General features: G+C 34.6%; 1 protein-coding gene across 8 annotated transcripts in view; it reads left to right on the plus strand.

The window, feature by feature from the left end:
- KDM4C (lysine demethylase 4C) overlaps nt 1-21,974 on the plus strand; it is a 257,803-nt gene that overhangs the window by 21,440 nt on the left and 214,389 nt on the right. For 7 of the 8 annotated variants that reach the window (XR_004354389.1, XR_004354390.1, XM_032674844.1 and 4 more), the window contains 4 exons: nt 540-715; nt 3,524-3,638; nt 12,778-12,971; nt 20,648-20,697. Coding sequence is in view for 6 of the 8 variants with exons in the window: in XM_032674844.1 (XP_032530735.1) it covers nt 540-715; nt 3,524-3,638; nt 12,778-12,971; nt 20,648-20,697 (535 nt within the window). In the remaining 2 variants the exon portion in view is untranslated. Of the gene's footprint in view, nt 1-539; nt 716-3,523; nt 3,639-12,777; nt 12,972-14,138; nt 15,735-20,647; nt 20,698-21,974 lie in introns of those variants that run through there. The other variant, XM_032674849.1, reaches the window with a different exon arrangement.

A 21,974-nucleotide genomic window follows, 5' to 3' on the forward strand; every position in this document is an offset into this window, starting at 1 on the left:
ATAAAGTTATATATACTGTTTATACCAAATAACATTTAGACAGGGGGGTGCCAGTTTTTTTATGAATATTTTAATTGGCAATAAAAATTTTATATCTTTGAATCATTAGGTTTGAAAAAGACCTCTGAAATCATTGAGTCCAACCATTGACCTTACACCACCATGTTCACCACTAAGCCATATCCCCAAATGCAACATCCATGCATTTTTTAACACTAAATATGTATCATACCATGGATTCTGAACTATTTTTCAATTGTAAGGCTTTCTAAAACATGTTTGCACAGTTGTCTTTGATTGAATTGCTGTAGATGAGCAAGTTGCTGCTTGTGAATTGAGGTGATACTATCCCTATTTTGAGTTGCTTTCTACATTATCTAGGAACACTTACATAATCAGTTAGTTAGTGTGAAACAGCTGGTAAGCAAGTGTTCATTTGATCATGTGGTCATATTTGACTGGTTCTTTGAATTTTTTCCAGGATGTTTTGAACTGATACTGCAACTGTGATATCCTGTGTTTTATTTTTGAATTTAAAGGTTATCCCACCAAAGGAGTGGAAGCCAAGAAAACATTACAATGATATTGAAGATTTGGTGATTCCTGCTCCAATTCAACAGATAGTCACTGGCCAGTCGGGGCTTTTCACACAGTACAACATTCAGAAAAAGCCCATGACAGTGAAGGAGTTCAAGCAGCTGGCCAACAGTGACAAGTATGTATGTCTTGCTTAGAAGACAAATATTTATCTTCACATATTGTGATTTCTTTGAATTGTGCAAGGCAAATGGTGATTTTTTTTTTTTACTTTTTTCCTGGCTCCTAGGGGTACAACAATGTGAATATTGGTTTTGTTTGTGTTATTGAAGGCATCTGATACCATGACAGCAAGAAAGCATCTCGGAAACCTGAGACATGATGCTTTCTGTCTGCCTTTTTTCTTTCTGTTTTAAAAGATGGTTATGTAGAAAATACTGAAGATGATACAGACTAACATCTGAGTTTTAATTTGATTACACCTATTCATGTTTAATATTTAATTCCTAGGTACTGGAATGGCCTATTATCATGTAATTCTGAAAAAAACCCAGCATCTTTTTTAACTTGTCCAGAAGTTTTGCATTAATCTAAGAGAACTTAGCTGCATCTAGTGACTGTCTGTGTTTTGGTTATGGATATTAAGGGAGAGTTTATAGAGGGCTAGGCACTGTACTGAAAAGTTTCAAATTGGTGAGCATTCCAAGAAGAGGGAATGGATAGAAGGAATTCTTCCCTGTCTTTTTGACCACATGGAAAGAATACATTTTACTTCAGTATTTTCTCAAAACTGAGTGGAAATAGTTTCTGGGAGGTGAGTCAAAGCATCTTAGAGAGAAAAGATATTTGAATAGAGGAAGGTAACACTGCCTTAGTTTGAAGCAAGGTTTGTCTCATAAGTTAATTAAGGAATTAAGATGTAAGAAGAGAAGCTGCTGTCAAGATCAGGACAAACTAGGACATGAAAAGTTTTTAAGGAGACTCCTCAGCAATTGTGTCCCATGATATCCATGCCTTTACAATAGTGAAAAATGGATAATCTTTTTTCTTCAATTAAAATGGATTGGTATTTTCACCCTTATATTACTTGTGAAAAATTGTGTTTATCACACTTACAGTACTCTTTCTCTGTTAAGTGGGAGTGGGAACCTATTTTGTAGTTTTTAAAATTGTTTAGTAACTCTTAGAGATGGGAATCGAACATAAGAACTCTGTGGTATCTGATGTAATTTTCAATTATACTTTTTCATCGATGTTAAAAAGTTTACATTTTGTTAACCTATAATAAAATGAGACACTAATTTGTTAAAATAGTTCCATAATGCAAAACTGTGAATATTTTAGTATGTATCATGATGTTTATTATTCTTTATTATAGACGCTATATTGGAAGTGTTTCTGATTTCAGTTTTCATGGTTTTTATGAAATCAGATGGCAACTTAATTTCATAGACAAAATTAAGAACTGTTGGGACGGCTTCTTATTTATTACTCGTTGTAGGTTGTTCTAAATATTCATCACTGCTCTTGAGAAAATGTGTCATATAACCTCCTATGACACTCTTGAGTCTGTATTTATTAAATTATCAGGTAGCTGAAAACCTCTGTTCTCCCATAAAAATAATTTTGTTCCTTAATGGAGAAGACTTGTCTGTTAATGACCCTTTTCTTGACTATTGTGATGTTATCTATTTCCTTTGAGTAAGAGAGAAGGGCCTTGAACATCTAAATTAAATCATAGTTGCCTTTAAAAAGATCATGTGTGCTCAGTCTAATGGATTTCATCTCTTATTTGTTTAGACATGTGCAACTCACCATTGAACCAAAATACTTCCCTACTTGACCTCTGGGAAATAAGGGCATAACTGCATCCTGTAATCAAGGAGTTCATGTATGCGTATTTCTCAGTGCCAAGTAGAAATAAACAATCTGATTTCTGGAGCTATATCATGAAGAATAATAAACAACTCTCTTGCTGAGAATGCTGTGGTTAAGATGATTTTTGTTAAGTTTTTTTGTCTCTGTTAAGAGTTATTACATGATGTAAGTCTACCTGGTCTCCTTAAGTCTTGTATGTTTGGATTTTCTTTCCAGTTGTTCAAGTGTAGCATGTTGGCAGTTCTAATATGAAACTTCATTTCTCAGAGTTGGAGTAATGGGGGAGCAAGTTTTCTTTTCTGAAGACCTGAATATGGGAGAACAGAGGTCTGACAAAGGATCCTGAGGCAAAACTATTGATAGATGTTTCTATGGTAGAGTGCTTGTGTTGTGTTCCCAAAGGATTTTACATGAGTAACCTCCTAGAACTATATACATAATATGTTTAAGCATGCGTTTATTAGGTACCTTCAGTTAAGCATATAAGTATGGTATCTTTTGCTGTTATAAAGGAGTAAAAAGTCCCTTAAATATTTTTTCTTTGCATTGTAGAATTTTTGGTATCATTTGTTTGAAATATTGCAACGTTTTTGAAAGGTTTTACTGGAGAAGAAAGAAGAGAAGAAAGTACTGGTCTTGCCTGGCAGGGCTGATGCATGGGCTGATTTAGTAAGTTTGAGGTGTTCTGAGGCAGGCTTATGCAAGACCTATATCTGTGTCTTTGCAGAACTGGTGATGAGGTAGGAAAATAATAAATACTTGTTAAATGCATGACTTTTCCATGCGTGTTTTTTTACGGAAGGGAAATGAAAGGAAAGGGTTCAACCTGAGGACAGTCAGTAGATGTCCTGATTAGCTGCTGGAGACTGAAGCAAATGTTGTTTGGGTAGGTGGATGACTTCACTTACTGGGGCTGTCAGGCAGAAGGTTCCATGATATGGTTAATTATGACACTAAGAAGTCAGGACAAGTAGTAGTTCCTTTGTTTTGAAAAATTTGAAATAAAGTGATCTCTTAGAATTCAATTTTCAGGTTCAGAAGCATAGTCCATTGTGAAGGTGGTTGTTGAAAGACTGTGATGAACCTTTGCCTACCTCTTCCTTTGCAGATACCGCACCCCAAGATACACAGATTACGAAGATCTGGAGCGTAAATACTGGAGGAACTTGACTTTTGTGGCACCAATTTATGGAGCAGATATCAATGGGAGCATTTATGATGAAGTATGCATAGCTTTTTATGAAGTTTGTGTCTTCCAGCCCTCTTTTAAAGGATACTGTACTTAAAGGATACAGTCTTGTTTTGTGACGGAGAATCTGTCTTTTGAAATCTTTGTGTTACTCACTTTAAAGACTCTAAGAAAGGTTGAAATTAACTCTACACCTGCAAGAGTCAGACAGTTCTGTCTTTAGATGGTAGAATATTGCTACTCTTCCAGATCCTGACTCCTCCTTTTCTTCACTTTGAACTCTCCAGAACTTTAAGATTACTTACAGCTTATTTATTTGTTTATTAACATTTTAGTATGTATTTTCTGTGTGCTTATGTGGAAATTTAGAGATATTTTAAATAGCTTTTACTTTAAAATTAAAATATGAGATACTTATATTTCTTCCTCTTTCACTGAGGAATATGATTCAAATAGTTGTACTTTATACATGCTTGGAATGCCTGCAGTTTTCTGGAAGGGTGCTTACACTTACTGTTTACCTTTCAGTTAAAACAGACAAAATTGAAATTTCCTAAGGAAATAAATGTTGCTGGTTACTTGCCAAGATCTCTATGGATAATAAAGGGACTCTTAGCACAAATCTCATTATCCAAAGAATTACACAATAGTCACTGATATCTGTTAGGCTGTGTAAGTAACGATAGGAGCTAGATTTTGGAGGGATTATTTAAGTAATCAGACTAACAGAAGAAATGTTAGCATTTCAGAAAAAAATTGAGGATTTAAAAAATACAGGGCAAATATTAAAAGAATATCTCCCTGTGGCAGATAGTCTGAAGCTCTACTAGTATTTCACATTTCTTCACAGAAGACAGATTACTTGAGAACTGTCCAAAGATAAATATGGTCAGCCAGTATGGCTGAAGGCAATTCAATTTTTGCCCTGAGTATGTGATCTTTGAAACATAGCTATAGATGTCCAGTGGTCTATTGTTTAGAGAAAGTAGCAAGTCCAAATTCTATTGTGTGTCCAAATAGCTATTTTAAAAAATAAGTTAGAGAATAATTGAAGATTCTAATTTGGAATGTTTTGGCGAAGAGACATTCTAGATGGCTGTTGCTTTGTAAAGACTGAAATAAGGCACAGAAAAACAGTGTTTGTTTCAAGAAATAGAAGTTTGCCCCTTTTCTTCTTTGATTTTTTTTCTTATACTTATGGTATAACTTTTTACAAATATATGCTTTGTTTTGATTATGTTTGCTTTCGTCTTCAGTATCTTAAGTTTACTGTTGCATGAGCAACATTTCCAAAGAAATGAATGCAGTAACGTCCAATTTGGAAATGCTGACTGGTCAAAGAGGAGGTCAGAGATTTCATTCTCATGGAGTTGCACTCATTAGATTGGGAAGCTGAGGAAGGGAAGTCAGAAAAAAAAAGCAGATGGGGAAGTGAGAAGGGCAGCATTCAGAGATCCTAACTCAGATGCTATAGGCATAGGAGAAGGAAACGAAGCACTGAAATGAAGTTGCAGAGAGTGGGGAAGAAAGCAGTAAAAAGTAGACTAAAAAAACCTTGATGTGTTGATAAAAGGGTACTATTTAAATATATATAACAAAGGAGAAATGTTAGTGAGAGGAATTGACATTGAGAAATGTGAGCAGACTTGAGCAGTTAATGTCAGCCACTGTGATGGTATACAGCCCAGTGATGTATAAATGAAAAGAAGGAAAAAAACTCTGGGACCAAACTGTTGGTGAGAAAGTTACAGTGATCAAAATGTTGTCTTAGAATAATTTTGCCACAGTTACTTCTTGGCCAGCAGATGGTGTACTTGCACAACTAATATTTTTTATGTTTTAATGCATGAAGACAGTGCTAAGAAAAGATCTTGAATCTCTTTGAAATTAGAGGTTGTTCTTATGTTTTGTTCAGTTTCCTTCAGGATTGTCATTATTTGTGGAAAGGAGATGAATACAAATTACTGACATTTTTGGCACCATAGGACAGAAAGGGAATGATAGGATTAATTTGTCATAGCAGCCTATTTGTGAGAAACAAAACAAATGCATACTTTCTACAAAATGCATTTTAAAGAAAAAAGTTTGTTAGCGATGTTACATTTAAGGTAAGTATGTGACAGAGTTCTAGGTGGAAAACCACAAGGAACTTAGTGAAAATGTGGTTTATATGTCTACATGGGTCATCAGAATTAGTAAGAAATACTGCTGTGCTGTAAATCCATATTCTTCAGTTTAACAGTTTACAAATTACGTTTTCTTTTCCATGGGTGACAGTCAATTTTATATTGAGACATCTGTATCTGAAGCATGATGAAGCCTTAATTTTTACTATTAGTATTATTTAAGAAACATACTGTTGCTTGTGGAATCCAGCACTTTGCTTGCATTGTGCCAGAGAGATCATAGATCTTGTAGTATTTGATATTTTTAAAACCAGAGGATGACAGGTTCTGAGGGGGTTGGAAGATGGGGCAAAGTTATAAAGCCTGTGTTACATGGAACAGAAAAAGAACTCACAAAACAAATAAAACCCAAACAAAAGAAGAACAAAGCTATCAATGCATGCTTTGAAATTTGACAACTACCATCAATGATTTAAAGTTTACCGTTGTGATATTTGAATTATTTCAGAATCTCTGTTATTTATTTAAAATATCTTGACATCTTTGAATTCAGATTAAGTCTTTACAAATAAGGAAATAATCTATGAGAACAAGTGTTCTGTGCACTCTCTAGAGCTTTATAGAAAATAAATTCCAGGTCAAGGTTTGCTTGAAATATTATTCTCTCCTGTATACATTCTAATTGTTGTTACATTTAATTGCAGTGCTTTGTAGGATAATGACAGTGTAGGCGACTGAGGAAAAAGCGTGACCCCTACATTGACTGATCTAGCTACTGCTAGGCAGGGAAAATCTTCCTAGTTTCAAAGTTCCAAAGAAAAGTGACCGATTTGAAGTTTATAATGAATCAAGTCATAAAACACATCTGACTTCAGTGCTAACAATTACATCTGCTATTCTGTAGAGAAAAGCCAAGTTTGGAAGAAGCACATAAAAATATTGTTTTGTGTCTCTCTCACGACTCAGCTGCTGTCTTGAAGATAGCACTTTATTTCCATTTTTCTTCTTTTAGTTTTAATTTTCCTGATAAGACAACTTCTAGTGCCTGCCTTCTCCCATGTATAAGGGGTATGGGGAGCATAGTTGATTAGTAATACAAGAGTGATTGATTCAGTGGAGTTTGTAGGCTAATGGTTATTTTTGCTAAATTGTAGGTACATCTCTAATGTGTTACTTGCTCTAGCAACTGATGTACTTGAATTTCCTGCCATATTCCTTGACAGAGTAGCCAACTTGATTTTAAAGCAGTACCTTGACATTATGTGTAGAACTTGGATTCTAAATGAGTTAGGGATGACACTTGGGTTGTAGCTAAACCTAAGGCTTCAGGAGAGCAGCAGGCATAAGCAATCCAAGAGTTTTTGGAGAGCATCAGTAACAACTTCCTGACCAAACTTGTCTGCTGGATCTCTCACAAACAAGAAAGGATTTGTTGTGGATGTGAATGTCGAGGGCAGCTTTGGCAGAGTGACCGTGAGATGGCAGGGTTTGGGATCTTAAGGGGACATGTCAAGACAAAAGACAGGACCACAACCCTGGCTGTCAGGAGAGCAGACTTTGGTGTCTTCAGTGATCTCCTTGTTAGAGTCCCAGTGGATAAGGCCCTGGAGGAAACAAGGGCCCAAGAAAGCTGTTTGGTGTTTCACCTTCTCTAAGCTAAAGGGTAGTCCTCCTCCCAGCAGGAAGTCAGGAAAAAATGCCAGAGGTCTGCATGGATGAGCAAGGATCCTCTGACAGAACTCAAGCATTAACAGGAAATACCCAGGAGCTAAAAGCAGTTTGTGAAGAACTGTAGCCAGTGGGAAAGACTCACATGGAGAAGTTCGTTGAGGACTGTCTTCTGTGGGAGAGACCCCATGTTGGAGCAGCGGAAGAAGTGGCAAAGGCAATGTGGGATTTACTGAAAGCAACCTTCCTTCTCCATTTCCCTGAGCTGCTTGTATGGGAGTGGGGGATATAGGATAGGGAACAGGGGTTGGGTAGAGAATTCTGGAGTGAAATTGAGATAGGTCTACTCTTTTCTGGGTTAAAAACTGTATGGTCAGACCCAGAGGGTGGAGTTAAATCCAGCTGGGGGGCAGTCACAAGTAGTGGCCCCTGGGCTCAGTGTTGGAGCCAGTCCTCTTTTATGTCTTTTTTGATGATCTGGAAAAGGGGATCGAGGGCACCCTCAAGTCAGTTTGAAGATGACACCAAACTGGACTGGGGTGTTGCTCTGCTGGAGGGTAGAAAGGCTCTGCAGAGGGATCTGGACAGGTTGGATTGATGGTCTGAGGTTGATAGGATGAGGTTCAACAAGACTGAGTTGTGCCCTTGAATCACAGAAACCCCAGGCAGTGCTACAGGAGGAGTGGCTGGAAAGCTGCCAGGCAGAAAAGGACCTGGACAGTGGCTGAATATGAGCCAGCAGTGTACCCAGGTGGCCAAAAAGGCTGATGGTATCCTGGCATGCATCAGCAATAGTGTGGCCAGCAGGACCAGGTAAGTCATTGTCCCCCTGTGCTTCGTACTGGTAAGACCACACCTCAAATCCTGTGTTCAGTTTTGGCCCTGCACTGCAAGAAGGACATTGAGTTGCTGAAGCATTTCAAGAGAAGGGCAACAAATCTAGTGAAGGGTCTGGAACATTAATCCTATGTAATAACAAGCAACAGGACAACAGGAAACTGTCTCAAGTTGTGCCAATGGGGAAGTTTACCTTGGAATTTTAGGAAACATTTCTTCAAGGAAAGGAATGGAGCAGGGTGCCCAGGAAAGTAGTTAAGTCACCATTCCTGGGGACATTTAAAAGGCCCATAGGTATAATGCTTAGGGACATGGTTTAGTGGTGGCCTTGGCAAAGCCAAGTTATTGATAGTTCTTGATGACCTTCAAGGTCTTTTCCAACCTAAATGTTTCTGTGATTCCTTGATGTTCTTTCTCTGTGATCTGCTCTTAGTTGAGATCACTATGAGCAGTCATTAAGATGTTTGGTTCTAGCCTGCATTTCCAAAGAATCTACTTACCCACCCTTGAAAAGGGTGCTGCAAAATCAATGGTTGTATCCTTAAAAATGCTGAGAAGTAAAAACAGATATAACGAGGAGATTTTTTGTATTTCCTAATCTGTGTGTTTATAGTGCAGAGATTCTGTTTGCAACATTTTTCCTTCTGTATTTTAACGACTTTGAAGGCACAGTAAAAACCTGGCAATTTATTATATTCATTGGCATGAGTGAATGATTGTTTGGAATGAGGAGTGGTTTACCAAGCACACTATTTTTCTGTAATGTTTCTCCTACTCCTTTCCAGTCTGTCTCTTAAATTGGTTTTTTTACTTTTCTTTATTATTTGAGCTATTATAGTCAGTCATAAGGGCTTTTTAATCTTACTTGTACAACTGATATCTTGTTTGCCAGATTAATATTGAAATGAAGCCCTGAGATTATCACAGGAAAAATTAAACACTGAAAAAAGATTGTGTGTAATAATGTATACATACAGATATCATGTTCTTAAAAATAGAATACATCACAGTCTTAGCTGATTTGTTTAAATAAAGTACAAAGAATAGCATCATGTCATTTTTCTACTTCTAAAAAAAATGAAATTAATAAAAAAACACTGTGTTTGGAGCCTATTTTATTCTTATGTGCAAAGAGGTCTCTGCTTACAACCTTGAACTTCACTTTTTACCAGCATACTGAGATTTAGATTATTCTTTGTCTTTGAAAAAATAATGGGTAAGCTCCTTCCAAACTGTGCAAGTGTTCAGATGAGAATTTATTGTCAAGTGTCCCACTTTATCTCCATGTTGCGTTATAAGCAGGTGCAAAAGCTGTTAAGAGTAATAAAAACTCTGGATAGTAATTTACAGTAAGTTTGAATCATCTTCAAAATTAGTGAATATTGGAATCATCATCATGGCTGGGCTTTGCGAACAAAGATTTGGGAAGGCTCTATCCACATTTGTTACAGGAATATTGGAATAATGGTCTTCTGTATAGGCCACTGTTTACCTTATAATGTTTCTCTCAGGAAATACAAGGTAAATGTAATATGTGTAGCAATGATGACAATTGGTAAGGTGTTTCAAGTCTGTTTAAAGAAAGTAAAATATGTTGTTTTCAGCTTTTTTCCAGATATTGGATTGTATGGTACAGTTGTCAATGATGACAGGTATTCTTTAAAGAATCTACCATTAGAAATGTGGATAAATTAGAAATATTATTGTTACACATTCTCTTGAAATTATGATGATATTTGGATATAGTTGTGATATTTTGAGCAGAATAAATATTTTATATTTTCCTAACATTGAATAGTTTATAATGTCTGAATGTATTTGTAAGAAACTACCAGATACACCTCATGGTCAAGTGCTATATGTACTGATGTTCTAACAATGGTTATCAAACATAGCATAACCTACTAAAATATACTTTAATTTTGAGAAGTATTGTTATGTATTCACCTGTTAAACTGCTCTTTTACAGCAGGGACCCTTTTACTGTGCATTGCAATTGTTAAGTCTGAAACTAGTTATTTAACTACTGGAAAAGTTAGAACGGGTATTTTACTTAAAAAATTGTGTAAGCATTAATGTTTTGGAATATTAAAAATAGAGAGGTCTGCGAGGTAAAGAAACGTTTAATAATAATTTGTGATAATTACTGGTAACAATTTAGGCATAAATATAAAATTGATTTAATTTTTTAAGTTCAAGGAATTAGGAGGAGTGGAAATGAATCAGTGTGACTTTAGTGTTTCAGTCAGTTTGAGTGACTATTTCCTTTTTAGCTAAGAGTATTCGTCCAAAATAGTCTGTAGGAGAAGGAAATAGCTCATGTATCTTGTGTAGAAGTTGTGGATTGTTTATTTGGTATGTTTGGTATTTTGAAACAAGCTGTTTGTCCTAGGATTGGTCTCCATGGGAGGATTTGCTTTTGGTTTAGGACAAACCATTAGCAGTTTCCTTGGTGACTAGTTGTGATACGTCTTAACAGAATGTGAAAACATGAGATGTGTCATAAAAAGTAATTTATTCTGTTCTCTATTACTTAATTCAGGATGTTATGGTTGCTAAGAGCTTACATGGGTGAAAGGATGTTATGGGATGAATAATGGGTAAAAAAGCCCATGGGATACTTTTAAGTAGAAAGGTAACACCTCTGTCTGAAGAAACCTTCAAACTGCAAATTGCTGCGGGTTGTAAGGGTATTCTGGGGAAGTACTGCTTTACTTATGCTGTTTCCTGTCTACTTTTGGCCACTGTCAGAGTAGACTGCATAGATTAACAGTTGATTTTTATGATTAAAAAACTTCCAACCCTCTATATGTGCCTCTTCCAACCCTCTATATGTGCCTACATAATTGAGACATTGCTTTTAGTTTGGTGAATTAATTTGTTTCTCCAAATGGACTGCACAATTTGTAAAGAGAGAAAAATTGTATATGTTTTTAAAAAAATAAAATTTTAAATTGATATGAGGACTTATTGGTTAAAGTTGTTTCTTCAAACAAATATTTTATTTTACAGTTCTGTTAACTTGCTACTGCCGCTTTTTATATTTGAAAGGTGCACATTTTACCAGCATCTACTGTTTGAGTTCATATTAGTGTTTTTTTCTTTTATCATATGAATTTTATATTTTTTTAATTTTAAAATTTCAGGTGCCTTTATGTTTAACAAATACATCAAAGCCAAGGCTTTAATTTTAAAAGAAGAACAAAAATTACTGTCGAAATTGAATTCATTCTGTAAACATCCTTTACTCCTTTGACTATTTCACTTTTAAAGAATTGTTATTGAACAGGCACTTCTGACTGCCTCTGTGACTATTTCACTTATTAAGGCAGTCAGAAGTGCCTGTTCAATAACAACAATTCTGAGCTTCATACAGACATTACCTTCTTATATATCAATTCTAGTTGCTGCGTACTTAACATGCTTGACATAAAAATCTCAAAAAATAAGGAAATGAAAACTGAGAGTATTAAATTTTCATTACTTCTTGCTTTAACCTATATTATTACTTCTCCAGCTGTCCAACTATTGAATGTCATCATGTTACTTAGCCTTAATCAGATGCATCAGGTCTGCAGTCTGCCATTATTTTATTCCCCAACGAGTAAGGTTACCAGAACTGTAGGTTCAGTGCTGGGTGGTGTGCAGAGCAGCTTACAGTTAAGGGTATGCTTAGAGGCTGTCTTTCCAAGAAAACTTGCCTGAATTGAGTTTTTAATAGTTTTGATTATATTTCTTGTTTTTCTTACGGCTTGAGCACCAGCTAATGTCCTCCCTAGAGGTGCTAATAATTGCTGTTATAATGAAGTCTAATCTTTTTCTCTTCAGTTTTGTAGCTTTGATCTTGGTGATACTGTCTCTTACATGCTGTATTACCTGGAATTAGAATTGCACTTTGTGATTGAATCTGAAATACAACAAAAACCACTTGCATTGCTTTCTGAATGACTTTTAATATACAGATTTTATGGGCAATAATGTAAGGAAACAACTCAAATCCCAGGAAATAATAGATTTCTGCAGTACATCATGATTAGAAACATCTCTGAAGTAATGTAATCATTTTATGTTTGTATACTTTACAGAGAAATGGTAAATATATGCATGTAAAATAAATTTTTGAATAATTTTTCATGCTGTTTGGTATTACTTTTTAAGTAATAAAAAAGCATAGATAGGCCCAGTGAAATTTAATGGCTTCCAACTATCAACTCATCAAAGATTTTGTCTGCAGCTGTTATTTCTATTGTGTACGGTGTTTTAATCCATGTTAGATTTGATGTACTAAGTGTAAATCAGATATGAACTTCCTTATATTCTCTGCCCTGAACATCTCAGAATTGTGACTTGATCTAAAACTTACTAAGGTCAAGAGAATTTTCTTCGAGTAACTTCAGCTGTCTTCTCAAGTGCTTACAAATTTGTATGAAAATACAGTTTTTTGAAGGGCTAGAGCAGGTGTGTATTTTTTGACTGAGACTATTATATAAAGTTGCCTTACTTGATAAACTGATCAGTATATTTATTATGTATCTCTTTCAGGGTGTTAAGGAATGGAATATTGCCCATCTTAATACAATATTGGATGTTGTAGGAGAAGAGTGTGGAATTTCTATCGAGGGTGTAAATACACCATATCTGTATTTTGGCATGTGGAAAACGACATTTGCATGGCACACTGAAGACATGGATCTCTACAGTATTAATTATCTCCATTTCGGGGAGCCAAAGTCATGGCAAGTTTAAATTTTTATGAAAGATGATATCTCAGCTGACTAAACCATCTGTTGATGGGGTACAATTGCTTCACAATGATAACCTATACTGAAAAGCTAAGATAGTAGTTTTGTGAGGGGTTTTTTTAAGCTCAATACTATGAAATATGTGAGGTTGGTGATGAACATCACAGCGATGCAGTCTTTGATTTTTGAAGGAAAAGATAAGTACATAACGCTTATTGGAGTTCAACAGAAAAATATTTTAAAGATCCAATATAAGTAAGGAGTTGGGAACCCCAAGACTACTTGAGGAACTTCTGAAAGAGCTCTTTGAAATCAGTTTCTTTTGATCAGTTGCCCTTTGGGACTGCATAACATGTTTTGTATTAAACGTGCCTTTAGTTGCTTCTTAGACTCAGAGTCATTCTCTAATGCGAACTTGGTAGGACCGGTAGGAGGCAAGATCAAGTGTTAAAGGTACTTCCTGTGTACAAAACTTCTGCTATCCTTTCTCCATAATCTTAAATTTTTGGTTAAACAGCTGTAATAGACAAGCTGGTTTAGTATTATACGTATCAATTGTGATATATGTGTATCCAAGGTATATGAGAAGAATGTTTTCCATTTGATCATAAAATCTTTTTTCTTTTTTTCCCCCCAAAACACCTGTGAAGAGAACATAAAATCATTAGAAAGATATATAAAAGATATGTTATATATCTTTCTAATGATTTTAGTTCAATTCTGGGGTTTTCTAGTCATCCAGACTTGGGTAGAAAATTTATAGCTGGTAATTCTATAAACCATTATTTGTTATTTTTATACCCATACAAAATAAAAATACCTGTGTAACATTTTGTATTTATACTCTGAGGGTGGTAAATTGGTCAGATGCTGCTTCTTAGGTAATTGCTTCAAGTTGACTTGCTGTTATAGTGGGTCTCTTGAGTAAAGGCAGTGAAGATGGATGTAACCTGTTGTGGTAAAATGCAGGTCCATGTTTTGAATTGATAAATGTGAAATTACTGCTTTGATAGAATTAGCCACACTAAGAAGGTCTTAGCCATAAGATCAGTATTTTTGATAAAAATCAGTGTAAAGATAGGTGATTCCAAAATGTTCTAAGATGATAGGACACATTTAACTAATACAATGATTGCATGAATTTTTTTTTTTGCTTCTTAGGAATTTGAAGAGTACTATTTGAAGAAAATCTCACTGCATATTGTGAAATTCCAGGAGTAGAGACATTTACTTAAACCTTAAAGTCCTTAGGCATAATGGAAAGAAGATAGGAAATCTTCTTTTCTTTAAGTATTTTGAAGGAGGTGTGAGTTGATAATTGCTTTTCTAGTTTACAGACGCTTGTTTACATTATGAATGAACAAATCATTAAACACTGACCTCTTCGCCTTTGAAAAAATAACAGTGGATACAAATTAATTTTCTGGGCCACATTCGCCCATATTTTTAGGAAATACAGCACTAAACAAAAATTGAATGAAAGACAACTAAAGATTTGATTTACACTTGCGCCTTTACTGTAGGAATGCTGCAATAATTTATGCTGAAGCTGCTCATTTATCAGTAAAATGTGTCTTTTGTAAATGTGATATTAGTATAATGTTTTCTTCAAGAAAGTTGAGCATGAGCTGAATCTTAGGATACATATAGTAAAGGTCTCGTCTGCTCTTAAATTTGTACGAATTTGAGAAATGCATGCTTAGTAAAACCAAATAAGCTGACATGTACAGTAATACATATTTTCTAGTTTTAGTGGGTGTACGTGTTGTTCTTCAAGACAGCCATACTGGTGTTATGGAAAATTAATATGCAGTGTACTTTCTCTGAATTGTGAAAGGACAACCACTTCTGTCTGAGAGCCACAAAGAGAACTTGTGGGTAGCAGCTAAATCTAACTGCTATGATAGTCTTTATGGAATTGAAGCTTTCTCCAGTGTTTAGGTATAGATTAACTTTCATTACTTATACTCTGCACTTCCAAGAGGTATGCAAAGAAATCTGTAGTTTTATATTATGTATACTGATTCCTTCACTGACTGCCTCATATGAAACGTGGGGGAAAAGTGTGTCTGAGAAACACTTGCAAAATCAGGACTAGGGCTGTTTATGTGTTTATGTATATATTTGTGTAATACATATGTTTTATAGATTCTTTAACTTGCAAAATAGTGCTACAGAGAGGAAATTGAAGGAGGGAAAAGAATTCAGAAGCTCTGAAACAGACTAATATGAGGGCAGAGAGTGACATAGGGTGAGGAAAGATTTGCTGGAAAGTAGAATAAAGACAATTACAATTGCCATTAGGCAGAATTTTTACTGCAATTTTCCTTTTGCATTTTTTTTTCTGAGTTGAAAAATCTTGAAGATGGTACCTCATTTTACATCACAGTTTCTTAGAAAAGGTCTTAGTAGGAAGATGAACTATTGGTGTGATTGATGATCTACTTTATTAATTCAGTTATTTTTTGATATGATGTATTATGTAATGGTATCTGTGAACTGCTTATTAGTATTAAAAATGTCTTTATTCTGGCATTTGTTGTTAAATATTTTCTTCTTTTGGAATTATTGTTTTGGGGGTATAGGCCCTGACTAAAGAGAATTTATTTTTGTTTTGTGTACTAATTTGAGGAATTTTGTAATGTTAAACTATTCAACTCCTTTTGAAAATTCATGCCTAGCATAGAGCAGAATTTTGTTAGTAGTTCAAATGTTAGACTGTTAGTATATGTACAATATCCTTGGCTAAAATACAGATAATGCTTCAATTTACATTATAAATTTTTAAATTAAAAAAAAACTGAATAAAAATATTTTTAAAAAAGTAATTCTGGGTTTATTAAGTATCTGAAAGCAAGGCTTACTCTTTGTGCCAATTACCTCACGAAAAACAGTGGTGCTAAATTTTTTTAAGTGCTAAAATGACATAAATCTTCTTGAAGAGTCTTAACGATGAATATGTGGAAGTATTTCTTAAGCAGGCACAAAATAATTATTTTCATGTTACTGTGGGTATTTCAAATATAATAATAATTGGACTAACTTATTTTTTTAAAAATTTTAAAGAAGAGTAAAGATGTGTAGAGAATATAGTATTTTACTTTAGAAAGTAGTATTTAAAAAAAATTGTTCTCATTTTTTCCACCTTTTATATCTGAGGGTGGAGACCTGAACTCTTTTCTGCATGATGAACCAGAGTTTTTTACTTACCATTGACAGGGGCACAGTGTGAATTTGCAGTATGTAATAATAATATTATAATAAATAATAATTTATGTATCAGTTTATATGTTTTCTGTGACATTCCATCTGGTCTTCACTCTAGCTTTTCCAAAGACTGGAAATGACAAGGCACAATATGTTATGTTAAAAACCCCTCCTGTTTAATAAGGTATTTCATAAATCACAAAATACCTTGCAGGGCTGGTCAGTCATAAAGTAAATGAGAATATACACTACAGAAAGAGAAGATGATTCCATCTTTGTGACGATGTCAAGAAAAAGAGACCAGATTGTTGAAGAGAGAATGCTTAGATAGCCAAAATTAGATGGATTAGGAGAGTGAGACTGTACTTCACAATTTATTTAGGTTGTAAGAGGAAATGGTTCTGTGGTGACATTCAGAATAAAGCAGGGATTTAGGTTCAGGAATTCTCTTCATGATTTCAGTGGGTATAGGACGATGAGAAATCCTGATCTCCAGGTTGCCTAGAATTTATACCATGAGCAACATTACTGCCACCTCTTGATTGCCATGACTAATCTGCTTTTATGGATTTGCCAATGTTGAATGTGTACCAACATCATTTCATGAAGTGGAAAAATCAGGAAAGATATTTAGTTACATGGTGTAGGGGGTGTGGGAGTCTTTAAAACATGATTTTGTTTCAGATTTTGCATCCCAGTAGCAGAAGAGATAGAAATGGTGTTCTAAGTATGATGGGATAAAAATGGGTGGTGTTCTGATATTAGTATTACACAAAATTACAGACAAAAATGGTGAAGAAAGAAAAGCATACTCAGACTGATACTAACATTGTAGAAATTGAGAACAGATATGGCACTAAAGTAAAAGGATTTAAAGAGACTCAGCTAGGTCCTTCCAGGGTCTTCTGGGTAGAATTAACAGGACTTCTAGTGTGATCAGCAGCTGACAAAAACTAGTTAAAATCTGGACAGATGATTAAAAAGTCACCACAACTTATGCATACCGTTGGCAGAATTGGCATGTTTCCTAGTTAGGTTCTATGTCTGGGAAACAAAACAAACTCAGAAAATTACAGAAAAGTCCAAACCTTTAGTGAGAGAAATAGGAATAATGTATAAAACTTCCCTGGGAGGTGGTGGGACATTTATGCTCAAAGTAGAAGAGGTGAGGATTAGTCACACTTCTTGCTGCAAATTGTCATAAAAGTTAGAAACAAGAATATTATGGGTCACAGAGATGACAGTAGTCAAATAAGGATTCTGATTGTGAAAAGGCAGCTATAATCAAACAGTATGGTGATTTGTTAGCAACCTGAAAGGGTTATTGTGCTTGAAACTGAGCAATCGTTTTATAGTTGCCGTTCTCCATAAAAAGGAGGAAGTTTGCTAAGGGATTAGAAGAAAAAGAGAGGTTTTGTTTGTTTTGTTTATCCCCTGTGGAAAAAAAATATGAATGTGCAGGAAAAATCAGGTAGTCCCTGTCAATATATAATGTGGACTTTAGTGAAGCAGTTTGGTTAAGTATTTAACGTAATGCTAAATTTGCTTGTGGCTGATGCTGTTAATTATTATCTGTACATGCATGTGGCTTAGGAAAGACAGAACCCAAATTGTTTCTCATTGAGTTTTTGGTTGCTGATACGAGAGTGATTGGATGAATACAAGTGGCTTCTGGTGTGATGACCATTTTGGTTGGCTGAGTAGTTTTTGCACAGTAAAGCAATGATTTGTTGTTTTTGGTGTGTTTATTTAAAGCATACGGAGAAACAGTGTAGAAACATTAGTCTTGAAAACATATACATAAATGTTTAACAATTACAAGTTAATGGCTTAGATTTAATATTTATTTCTTATTTGTAGTTATCTTGTCATCGGTAGGCTTTATTTACTGAACTAATATGTATTTCAGAAGATCTTTTTGAACAATACTCAACAAATATATGTACCATATTTTTTCTGTCCTTGTAGTATGACTAGCAATGAACAGCAACTCTTCAGCTTCTATCTTTTTATACTATTTAACAAGTATGTCTTCCTGAACTAATAAAATTATAGTTAGCATCAACATTTCCTTTATTGTCTTGCCTTTTTGTCTGTTTCTTCACTTGTTACCCAAGAAAAACTCTCTTTGCCTCTTAGTGATTTACCTTTAAATGTCCATTACATTTGCTTTAAAGTGGGCTGGGCTTGGCCTTAAGATTGAGAAGTCAAACAAATGGTAATGTAGGTAAAAGAGAGCTGGACACAAGATGACAAAAAATATTTTTCTATAAGCTTTTAACTGCTCAAATTCTCATATAAGCTAGCTATTGAGACTAAGAGCGAATACTTTTTCCTCTGACTTGGTCATCTGAGTTTGGGAGCTTTTTGTTTAGTGTACAGTAGACCAAGAATCCAGCAAGAGTCATGTCACTCAGTTTTCTAATAAATTGTGTTAGGAACCAATCCCAAAGTGTCTCAAGTGTGACATTGGGACTCCTCATGTCTGATAGTACAAAGGTGGTCTGTCACCATTTATTAGTCCTTGTCTTAGCTGTGAGCAACAAGCAATAGCAAAAGTGGGAAGAGGTAAAGGATTGAGGAGTAGATGTTACCGCAGACCTCAGATGAAGACTGTGAGAAACACCAACTTGCATTGAATGTATTGTATTGCTTTGTAACTGTAGATTATCTAAATAAATAGCAGTAGTCCAGTTAAATCATGTCCCATCTTATTTTTCCAAGAGACTTATTGAGAGCTCAGTTATTCAGTTTTGCATTTTTGTAATATTGACAAGTACTTATATGCTTATGTGTACAAATGGAGGCACGTGTCTGCATATTATCACTAAATTGTAGTAACACGTACTTTTGCAGGAGAAACTTTTTAGGAAGAATACCAATCCAGTTAGAGTCAAGTAAAGCAAAGCACAGTATCCAGTTCTGAATTTTTTTAAGACATAAACACTATCTGTTCATGTTTTTTACTTTATGGTGTTATGTATTTAATGACATACGCTACAGTATATAATTCTGTACATACTATTTTTCTCCGTTGGAGTGTGAAGATGGAAAACATATAATTCAGATTAGTATGGATACACTGCTATGCGTGTAATACAGGCTGGAGAACAGACACGAGCACTTTAGAAGTACAAATGGAGAGAAACAAAATGCATTTTCCGAAGACAGTGAAATTCTGATTAAAACTGCAAACGTTGAGCATAGTCAAACTGAGAGTTTCTAATACTGTGTGAAGTGGGTTTCCAGTAGGCATATGTTTTGCTATGGTTCAGCTTACAGAACACTGACTTCTGTAGTGGTTTTCCTTCCACGCAGCTCTTTCAGTTGTAACAGAGTAACATTGTAAAATTGCATTATATGTGCAAAACAGAGGTTGAAGTAGGGGGATGTTTATTTCTTGTGCGAAATGAGGGCCCTAGGTCATTCACTTGTTTTTCTGAGTGAGTTGTCAGGGGAGATGAATGAAACGAGTTCACAGTGTAGTAAGAGAAAAACTGTTTACTTAGTTTAACAGTGTGGATTTGGACTATGTCGTACAGCTGAATATACATTTTCTTCTTTTCTAAACCATATTTTTTAATAGAAAAGAATCAATCTAATGCTATTGCAATATTAAACTAAAGCAAAAGCCTGTTATATCATATATTAAAGTAGTTAAAGTCAATAATAAATTCCACTAAAACATACCGTATGTCTAGGAAGTGCAGTAAATATGTTAATAATAAAGAAAAGCAGAAAGGAAACAGCTTTTCAATAGTTTTCTATTTTTTGACTTCAGTAAACATGAAAAATAACATGAGGTTTATTCCAGTTCTTTTGTATCGTTACTGAGTTGTTGCAGACAGCATATGGAATTTTTTAAAAATTAATTTATTGTAAGAACAGAGGGATTTTAAGATATATACAATTCTTTAAAGTGTATTTCTATAATAATCTCGAACTCCTATTGTAATGATTCTACATGGCAAGTAACCCTTTTATTCCACAGCACTGGCTAAAGGAAAATGTCGGGATGTTTAATGATCGTATTTTTCTGTTGAATCCTTGTGTCTTTTGAAGCGTATTAAAATTCAAAGCAATTAACTAGTATAAATTAGACTTATTTTATGTGGTTTTGTTTCATTTGGAAAATTAAAGTATATGTATCTTTTTTAACTGGAGTGGTTTAATAATATGAAATATTGTCAATGTACATGACTTTAAGTAGTGACTATAGCATTTTTGAACTACATAATATAATGTTTAAAATAGAAATAAGGTAATATTTTTCTCAAAACCAAACCCCAAAACCCAACCTCTGTATTTTTAACTTAGATACTGATATATTTTTTTTTCTGTACAGTTTTTCTGTGCTTAGTCTGTTTGGCTTCTATATTCTTAGATATTTATCATACATGAGTGATGGCTTTTGTGGTAATTATGTCTTTAAGCATTTCATCCTTTCTTTATGTGAATTTTAGGTATGCTATTCCTCCAGAGCATGGGAAACGGCTTGAAAGACTGGCTCAAGGTAGTAATTTCAATATTTCCATATGTAAGATGTTTGAAGGACAAACATCCAACAAAGTGAAAAACATTGTCCTTGACTCACCTACTGTGTTTTAGTACTTAATGTTGTGTGACTTTTTATCTGTCTACAGTATTATTGCAAACAAAGAACACTGTGTAGTACTCTGAGGAATTCTTTAGAAATAAAATAGTGGATATTTTTTTTGTTGTTCCCTTAGAACTTTATTTTGTACTGGCATTTTTAGCTTGGTGAAGCTTATGAAAATGAGACTTAGTATTTTGTTGTTCATTAGATTTTAATTGCTAGTATCTTTGTCTCCTCTGTACCCTTGCTCTTTCTTGTTGTAGCTTCTTTTCTTTAGTAACTTTTTGAATTGTAATTTCTTATCCAAATTTGATATATCCAAATTTTAAGACAGACAAGTCTCCAGAAGGTTTAGCAAAGTTAATGACTGGGTAGAGAATGGAGTCTTAGTTAGTACCTCTGCAAAAGGGGAAGCCCATGAAATGTACAAACAGTAAATCTTACTTTTTACCAGCTTTCTGACCAGTGAACAAGCATATAAATCCACTTTAGCTAAAGCGTATACTGGCTTTTGCCTTCCAGAGGTGTTGGGAACGTTTTTGAACAAGGAGCAGGGCTATTGTTGTAAGGTTGAGTTTTAAAGGAAAAAAGTGAAGAGTCTATAGGAAAATTCTCACACAGTAATTTTGGTTTACTTTCAATAGTACACCTCTATTTTTGTTTCTAGAATAAGAGAGAAACTTATGAACATGAGAATAATTAGGGATGTTTCTTTTCCTGGGAGCCCACGTTATATGGCTTGCTATTAACCATAATATGTAAAGAATGCTATTGTAAGTTCCTAATAGATATTGTGTATCAGGACCAAATTCTGCAAATTTTTGTACATTTTTGTTTTCATTTTTTTTTTTTTGGTATATAGGTGCATGAGTGTTTTTCTGAGCTGTTCTAGAACTATTGCTGAGAACAGTAGAAGGGCAGTTAGAGATGTGAATGTCAAGATCTGTGAATTTCCAGTCTTAAAAGCATGTCTCAAGAAAACAGATTTCAACTATTTTCTGTTCTTAAATTTTGCCGTAGTTCCATTTGGAAAAGTTGTCCATTGCTTTCCAGATTCTTTTTCCAATTTGCAAAGTATAGAACTCCTTATACACTTAACTTGAAGCTTTTGGTTTTCCCTGGTAAACAAATTGAAACATATAGACTGGGCAATGGTTGCTGACTTAAGATAGGATGATTCAATAATTATGATT

This window comes from Chiroxiphia lanceolata, chromosome Z, assembly GCF_009829145.1.
Source record: "Chiroxiphia lanceolata isolate bChiLan1 chromosome Z, bChiLan1.pri, whole genome shotgun sequence".
NCBI lineage: Eukaryota > Metazoa > Chordata > Aves > Passeriformes > Pipridae > Chiroxiphia > Chiroxiphia lanceolata.